We start from the raw sequence: 9294 nt of genomic DNA, 5'->3' as shown, positions 1-9294 counted from the left end.
ATTTGACCACAGAGTACATTGCTCTGAATATCCGAAGTATTTTCCCGTCCAGTCCCATATTAAAAAGCTTATACCAAAGAGCATTCCTATAAACAGAATCGAATGCCTTTTTAAGGTCAATAAACGCACAAGGTAACCTCATCTTCGAACAAAGTGTGTCTTCAATAAGATTATGAAGGACAAATATTGCATCTTCTGTGCTGGACTCTTTTCTAAACCCAAATTGTGCGTCTGATAACAGATTATTGTCTTCGAACCAAGTTTCAGCTCGTTTGGTTAAAATACTAGTAAATATTTTGCCCAGGTTACTGACAAGAGTTATGCACCTGTAATTATTGGTGTCATTCATATCCCCTTTCTTATATATTGGGACAATATAGCCATATGACCAGGACAACGGAAAGTGACCATTATCTAGTACGACGTTAAACAAATCGGTTAAATGACCAACCAATATATCTATAGTTTCAATAAAAAACTCGTTTAATAGATTGTCGATAGGGCATGCCGATTTATTCCGCTTAAGGCCACTAACCGACTAAATAGTGTTGTATCCTCCTTAATTGCATTAGCTTTAAAATTAAGCCGTGCGCATGTCAAAAAGACCAATCAATCAATGCAAAATATTATGACGACCACGTCATTTAAATCAGCGTTAACACTGATTTTGTGCCTAATTGCAAACAGTATTCGTGGCTATATGCGCATGCCTATAGCAATTTACTAAAAGAGTCGTATTCAGTAATAAGTAACAATTCTTTACAAATAAGAAACTAAACATTTTAAAAACCCGAACCTTAAGACTACTGGCCGACAAATAAATATAAAAACCATACAATACTGAAAGACAACATAGGTGATTTGGTTTCTGTTCAAAAGCTGGTAGCAAAAAATGAACTCATTTTACATCAATACAGCGAAAATATTGTAAAACTTGTAGTTCGCATGTTAACTAGCTGATGTAATCATTTGTATACAATGCTCTTATCCAACGTATTTTGTCTGCATGGATATATAAACGGCTTTTGTAAATATTTACTTTTTCCCGTATGTAACTTATTTAAAACCGATATATAGACTCAAAATTTATTTCCAGATTACCAATCAATTGTTTTGCTAACATATGGTTATGCCAATCTATTTTTGTGATCATACACTCGACTTTTAACTAAGATTCTCGTTTAATATGTATTTTAAATTAAAGTTCTATTTTTTAGTTCAATTTGTCACGGACGTATACCATACAGTATAGGACTTATATGTCAGTGAGTATGTAAATCTGAGAGTAGGATAAGTTTATAATGGTGTTGTTGTTAAACTATATTACTGTGTTGTTGAGAAAATGTCGATAGTTGGATAGTTTTTGGTGTGACTGCTGTCTAGAGATTATCCAGTAAGTATTGTTGTGTAGAGGACGGACGTTAGGATCAATGCGTTGGCCGGGGACGTTTTGACTGTTAAAGTTTAATCGATTATCTGGAACCGAAATCGAAAAACATCATGTCTGTCAAAAATATTAGACATGGCATCAGTGTTGCAGGAGTTTCATGGCAAGCTGCTAGAGGTATGAAAGGTTTAATTTTGACAGATCTTTGATTTTGATTTTAAATTGAACCATGAAAATGTCGCTCCCTAGATACCCTGTACCAAAGAAACCATTTATAAAAATTAAAAAAAAAAACCTGAATTTGAAAGTCACTCACTGTCAAGTGTAGTTCTTAGCTACAATAATGAACGATCAGGGATACTTTTTTATTATTTTGACATTTCATGTATATCACGAGTCTGCCATTGTCTAAAAATCGTCAAAAGACCCATTGACGGCCATTTAGGTGGACTAGTGTAGTTCTTGCTTCGATAACTTTAATTTATATATACATTTGTTTTTTGTTTACTACACATTTAACTTATCCTGTAAACCCATACCAAAGTCATCCAGTGTCAGCAGTCTGCGATTGTAGTTATGTGAAATAGACTATAGGTTGATTTTACTTATGGTTTGCATTGTCTAAATGTATTCAGTTGTACTGTGATGCTGTCGATGCTTGTCGAGAATAAATGTGTGTAAAGCTTATGAAATCTTAAGTTATTGCACCGATGAACCAATAAAATGTCTGGCTATGTCAGTGGTATGCGCACTCACTTCTCACCTAGACGACCTGGGTTTTGATTCCCTGCCTGAGCATATGTGAGTTTGGTTTGTGGTGACCAAACCAGACAAGTGGGTTTCCTCCAGGTACAGTACACTCCACGCAGAACTACCACTTTCCTCGGTGACTCGGAGGGTTTTTTAATTTATCGTGGATTTCCGCCGAGTACGCAACCTTTTTCCTCGCTAAATTTCGCCGAGTTGCACCGAGTTACTCGTTTTCTATGAAGGGTTTTATTGCTGGTAGCGCCGGTGATCGTATCGATTTATTGACCTAATCGCGGAACTCCGCGTTGTATGCATAGCTACTACAGTACATTGCTTCTTTTAAAACAGTATTAAATAATTAAAAATTCAAACTACAGTAAGCTTCTTTTTATTAACAATTATCAAAAATGTCCATATCAATTTTCATCAACATCGTCTAACAACTGTTGTTTTTCACATTATGTAATTAAAAGATATACCATAGCGTGCGTTTTTCACATTATGTAATTAAAAGATATACCATAGCGTGCGTTTGTATTTGTTATTGTCATCTTCCTCTTACTATATAAAGGTGTTGAGAACTTAATTAGATTGGAGTAATGAAGGTGTTGAGAACTTTGTAAGTGTGAATATTTTTCGGTCATTATTTCTTAATTTGCATTTTACCACTTATTAATTTATCCGTAGTTATCAATGGTTCTAAACTTATTTATTACGCCTATAAGTGTAAATCCTTCATCAAGTTAATTAAAATCCCATTAAACACAAGTATTGCATTTCCAACTTTAATTCATCACATTAATTAGTTACCTATATCATTGAATGTGTCGACTTTTATTAATGATTCAATAAGTATAACTGTACATAAATGCTTCTTACAGTCTATAAGTGTGGTACAAGTTTTAAAGTTTATTGGCAGATTGTTTTACAAAAATGTCATGTCTTTGTTTTCTTAATCCCTTAATTTTGATTGCCCTTTCTACATGCAATAAATCGTTTAGGATGGGTAATTACTAATTAACTTGTCACAGTGGTGTATACAGTTAGGTAATCTAGGCAGGATAAAAGATAAAAATCAATAATCTTCATCTGCGAAACTTGGTAACTGTGAAAGTTATGATTGATGTCCTTTGGGTGTCCGAAAATTAGGTACGCGGAATAAATTATTTTTACGTGAGTCTGAAAAGTGGTGAGACAAAACAATGATACATGTAGCAAAATTTATCAAATAAATTAAACAAAATTAGATACAATGGGAGATTCTTATCGGTTTTCCTCCGAGTTTCGTGGTGATTTTACTTCAGAGTAACGCGGCGATTGTAATTATACGGCCCACTGATCAGCCTCGGTGGGTGAACGAGGGAAAACGCCGAGGAAAGCGGATTATGATCAATTGGATGTCGTGTCCGCGATGACCAAAATCCGCCGAGGACAACAGGAAGTGGTAGTTCCGCGTGGAGTGTACTGTACTCCAGTTTCCCCCACAACACAAGACCACACTCTCGTGAAAGATTGTCCCCACAAGAGTGATTAATATAATGTTGTAATAACTTGTCACAATCAGTGTAAAATAAATTAGTTTAAACTAAAAATAAATAAAATGAGGCATATATAAGTATAATTAAATGATTTTTCTACTTAAAGATAATAACATACATTTAAAGATAGTAACAAACAGTTAACTGAATCAGCCTAAAGCCCTTTACCTTTGAGTTTATTTCCAATTTGATAACATTTCCTTCAGATTGAAGCATGAGAATTGGCAATCACATGACATTTGATTATAATTTTAGCAACATAATCACATTATTACATGTTGTAATTAGGTGAAACGCAATGTAGTGAGGTTGATAATATTTTAAAAATAAAAACAATCCAGTTTCCATGTACCATAATTTCAGTATTTGTATGGAGTCCATTTTATCTCAATAAAAAATTACAAGACACCTTTCCCAAAAATGTCCATTTGCATCGACATGGAAATGTTTGATTTACAAATTACATGTTAATATAAATTACTGTATAATTATGTTTATTCAGAAAAGTTTAATGTTTATTGATAAGCCATCACTGAGTTGAGATCAAATCTGTTTCTTTGATGAGAGATTAATACATATTAAGGCAATGAAAAACAATTTATTGCATAGCTAATATGTTAAAATTATATACTTTCAGGTGAACTGTTCATGTATTTTAAACAATTTGGGTCCGTGAAGAATATAAATATACATCGGGTATGTTAATTTATTGTTGTTTGTGTTTGTTAAAAAGGTGTTTAAATGTAAAGGTATTTTTATAGGCTTGGTGTTGTTGGCGTTAAATAGCCTTGTTTTAGCTGGAGTTGTCATAACCTTCAATGTTGTCGTAGCCTTTGGCATAGCCATTGTTGTCATAGCCTTGGTGATATCAGTGTTGTCATAGCCTAGGTGATGTCAGTTTTGTCATAGCTTTCGTTTTTGTCATAGCATTGATGATGTCAGTGTTGTCATAGCTTTCATTTTGTCATAGCCTTGGTGATCATACTGATGTCAGTGTTGTTGTAGCCTTGACAGCGTAGGCATTGTCATAGCCTTGCTGATGTCAGTGTTGTTGTAGCCTTGATGGCATAGGCATTGTCATAAATTTGTGTTGTCATAGCAATTGTGTTGTCATGGCCTTTGTGTTGTCATAGCCTTTGTGTTGTCATAGCCTTTGTGTTGTCATAACCTTTGTGTTGTCATGTAGCCTTTGTGTTGTCATAGCCTTTGTGTTGTCATAGCCTTTTTGTTGTCATGGCCTCGGTGATGCAAGTTTTGCCATAGCCTTGGTGTCATTAGTGGTGTTATGCAAAACAATTTTGAGTGTTAGGCCATAACAAAAAAAATAGATTCAAATAAAGAAACTTGGTAGTCATGTTGCAAGCCTGTGGAGCAAGGCCCATAACCAGGATTGCAGATAAGTTTTTCAATGTATTTGAGTATTTACTCCACACTTTTTTTAAAAATATGGGTATTTCACATTATAAATGAGTTTTTCAAGTTTCTTTAACACCATCTTTTTTATTTTAATTGAATAACAACAATGTACAATTGTATTTTATTAGTGTGATTGTAATTTATGTGTCTTGCCTTTCGACTCGCCATAGTCAATGTTGCTGAGAATCTGATCAGTTATTGACCGTGTGATCCCTTTAACATCACAAAGCTCTGATTCTGTAATACATGTAATGTTTCCAATATGTCACCAGCCATCTTTGACAATGGTGGTGGGTTGAGATAATGTGTAAATACGTTTGATTGAGTTGGAAATAGCTTTTTCCGATCTCCATTTTGTCATCTCCACGGGAAAGCTTGCATATGTACATGTGAGGTCCCGTCTGCATCTGTCTATTATCATTTATCATCATATTTACTCTTTAACCAACAGAAATCATCAAGCCCAGGAAAAGGATCGACCAATTGCCGAAGCCATTATCTATATTTAACAGAGTTAATTAAATTGACTGAATTGAGTTCTGCAAATAAGACGAAATGAGTTTCCAATTTCTCATTTTTAATTCACTTCTCATCCTTCTTAAATTAATTTCATATTCTGCCTTTTCTTCTGCGTTTTGTTACTCATTGATTTTTAAAACAATCGCATTTGCTTTGATTTTAATTGCTTATTTATGCAAATACGCTCCTTATCTGTAACTCTGCTGATAATGTTTGCTTAATATAATTGTTGAGTTATGCCCCTTGTTTGTCTGAAAAAAGGGTTAGCAAAGTATGCCAGTATCCTGGGTGAGGAATCAGGTGACTTGAGAAGGGTCAATATCCTTGGCTAAAATTTCAATATGATTGAATTTTTGTAGAACGATGCAATGCTAAAAAATCATGAAAATACAAACAAATGTAAAATATTTCACACTTGTAGAAGCAGAAAATATCTTAGTCTTTTATATATTTTTATATATGTTTAAACATTGAGGCTCTTAGATTTAGCGATTGCATTGTAAAATATTATCAATACAGTACTATTAGAGGGACTTGACACCAGATGGTCTCAAAATCAGCAAATACAGTATTTCCTCAAACAAGCCTAGAATTGTCAATATGAGCTAGTATCTGGCAGATTATACGTCATTTTACACGATTTAAAGAATTAATTCAATGATCTTATCAGCCCACAAACATTCTCAGCTGAGATTTCCTGTTTAAAATAGCGCCAAATGGTTTCCATGTTTAAAAATGCGCTGAATACTATGGTTTTACTTGATTTGTTCTAAATATAATTCATATACTCAGTACCTTTTTTATTTGCATATAAAACGTGCATCTCCAGTCATGGAGGAAATAGAGACATTGATTGATTGTAATGTTTCAGTTCTCTGGAAGTTGTCAGTGACATCAAATAAAATGGTTTCAGTTTGTTTCATGCACTTTGGATTTACAAAAACATGCAATGTTTTGGCAATTTTGTCATTTTGGTGTAAAAAGTAGGAAAGGTCTCTTAAACTATTTTTTTCATTTTCCGTAAAAAAAATTGTGTGCAATAAATTTGTTGAATGCAACACCAGTGTCTCAAGACTTAAGGTAAATATGGAAATTATCTGTTTTTCAGGATAGTTACACTGGCGTGTCTAAAGGGATAGCCAGGGTGCACTTCAGAGAATTGGAGAGCGTAAAAAGAGCCACAGAGTCTAACGTCCACTATCCACCAGATGGCTCAAAGGTACCCAACATTATTCATAGACTTAGTGAATGCATGGCAAATATGCATGTAACTCTTTTATTATTATATGGAGTGAGGACTGTCTTGCGCCAAGCTTTCAAATTGTTGATGTTAAGTTTGTTACCAGATGGGACCATGTTATCAATGCACGTATTGAACGATCGCTTTTTCGCATAAATGTTCTTGAGTAGATACTTTTTGGAAACTAAGAGCTATATGGGTCATGTTCTGGTTTTGCTATAAAAAGTGAAGTTGATAACACAGACATAATGTTTAACTAAAAATCTTGATGGTACCATATTTTGTATTACCATGTTGTTAAGATGATGCCAATAATAGGTGTATTTTTTTGCTTAATCATGGAAAAAGCTTAAAGGCACTTTGTTGCAAACTTTATTTTGGAGATATTACAATAAAGGGACTTGTGCATGTTTATGGACCAATAATCAGTTTTTGCGGTAATGCATCTGAAAATGGTTATTCTATCATTATTTTACTCTATGATATCGAAATTGCAGAAGAATTCCACAATTATAGTATTAAAAAGTGTTTTGGTTTTAGTGGGGTGCAAACCCTGGCTGGAAAGGTTAACGCTTTAAAAAATTGTGTTCTTCAAAGATTATCACATGGTATGAAAACACTGTTATTATGCCGTTAAACATGTATTCCTTGTCAGTGATTTCTTTTTTAATCATGTTCACTGCCTGTTTCTTCCGAATTGGGATTTTTTTTTTACTTTAAGGAAACAGCCTTTAGAAGGCAGTAAATTGCACCCCTAAAAAATCACTGCTTGTTTATAACATAAATATGTATTGGTACTACATTATTTCTTTTTCTTTTTTTACAGTGGGTCGTGCGTGCAGTGGAATCCTTAAGAAATGGGGTAAAATATCTTAAACTAGAGTTTACTTTGCTCAATTCCTAGAATAATAAACTAAGTCTCATAATTCATTAAGCCAAAATTGAATACTTACTTAGAATTTGATAAATAAAATAAAACATAGCGTGTGGTGGTTATCACGAATAATGATTTCTTTCTATATTCTTAAAGTTGCACTCTCAAAGATAGAATGTTTTGACAACTTTTTATATTTTGTCTTGGAACAAGCCAATTTATGCGAAAATGCATGGAAACCAGTGATATAAGATTGCAGACAGAAAAACAGGGATCGCAGGTTCAATTCCCCGCCGCACCACTAAACAAATACTAATCATCTTCAGGGAGGGACGTTAAATGGGGGTCCTGTGTGACAGTACTATACACTGGTGCACGTAAAAGAACCAGGGTTGCTCTAACCAGGGTCACATTCTGTCTGTGCACTATGCTCCAAAAACTGAAAATGACTGACAATCTTATCAGAGCACTCTCCGAATGGGCAAGGCCCGAGTACGAGTATAAATAAGCTAACACACACACACACACAGATGTTGCCAACATGAATAAACAAGGAAACAATTTCAGAAAGGGTCTGAAGGCCCCTTTACCCTGCTTTGGACATAAATCCCTCATACATGGGATTAAGATCTATTCCCAATTATTGGTCCCAGCTCATACACAATCAGACCCCCCTTTTTGTCAGGATTGACATTTATCAGCTGTTAGAACCCCTGATAATGATGAGATTGCTCAAATAGTAAAAACAAGATTTTGTATGCTTTAACACTGGGTGTTATTGAGTACTGAGGATATCCAAATATTGATTCAATGCAATACAATAGTTGCTTAGGAATTTATTGAAGCTTTTTTTTTAAGTGCAATGTTTTCACGTTTTCTATCACAAATTTCAGGAACAAAACAGGCAGACTGGCCAGGAAGGTCAAAGAACTACAGAGTCATAGCAGATGTTCAACAGGGTGAAGAAAATAATTTTAATGTCAGATTGTCTACATAATAGTGAAGAAAGGTGATAAAGCCTGTGCATATACTCTGTATAAAGTGATGAAAAAAACTTGAATGCAATGTATTGCAAAAACTGAGTTAATTAGACCAGTGATTATATGGCACATGTGTAGGTGATGGAACAATGTTTTGAAACAATTTGTTCTTGGAAAAATAACAATGACTTATCACCGAAATGTCCGGCTCCATGGGCCAGTGATCTTGTGTTATTTAGAACCATTTTCATAAATTGTAACAAACTGTTGTTATTGCTGACTTGATTGCTGAACTTTTCAGCCAATGTCATTAAAGAGTTTAGAGTTGATTAGCTTTTGTCTGCTTTTCATGCTCCCTTAAACAAAGTATGTGATCATAATCGCTTTACCATGCTCCCTTAAAAATATATCTGATTATGGTGATCATGCTCCTGTTAAAGTGTGTGATCATGTCCCTGTAAGTGTGTGATCATGCTCCTGTGTGTGATCATGCTCCTGTAAGTGTGATCATGCTCCTGTTAAAGTGTGTGATCATGCTACCATACAAGTGTGTGATTATGCTCCCTTAAAGTGTGTGATCATGCTACCAT

General features: G+C 34.3%; 1 protein-coding gene across 1 annotated transcript; it reads left to right on the top strand.

Annotated features, from left to right (window-relative positions):
- Positions 1-1447: 1447 nt before the first annotated feature.
- LOC128207446 (SRA stem-loop-interacting RNA-binding protein, mitochondrial-like) lies at positions 1448-9033 on the top strand. Its single transcript, XM_052910370.1, has 5 exons — positions 1448-1564; positions 4313-4371; positions 6719-6829; positions 7677-7712; positions 8618-9033. Exons 1-5 carry the CDS (start codon positions 1501-1503, stop codon positions 8666-8668), a joined length of 321 nt encoding a protein of 106 aa, XP_052766330.1. The 5' UTR covers positions 1448-1500; the 3' UTR covers positions 8669-9033.
- Positions 9034-9294: the final 261 nt, after the last annotated feature.

The sequence above is a fragment of the Mya arenaria genome, chromosome 11, assembly GCF_026914265.1.
Source record: "Mya arenaria isolate MELC-2E11 chromosome 11, ASM2691426v1".
Lineage (NCBI taxonomy): Eukaryota > Metazoa > Mollusca > Bivalvia > Myida > Myidae > Mya > Mya arenaria.
Note: the sequence above shows the minus strand (reverse complement) of the source record. Positions and strands in the feature narration are given on the sequence as shown.

Coding starts and splice junctions, on each gene's coding strand:
- LOC128207446 (XM_052910370.1), top strand. CDS start 1,501: ATGTCTGTCAAAAATATTAGACATGGCATCAGTGTTGCAGGAGTTTCA. Junction 6,830..7,676: donor ATCCACCAGATGGCTCAAAG/GTACCCAACATT, acceptor CTTTTTTTACAG/TGGGTCGTGCGTGCAGTGGA. Junction 7,713..8,617: donor TGGAATCCTTAAGAAATGGG/GTAAAATATCTT, acceptor CACAAATTTCAG/GAACAAAACAGGCAGACTGG.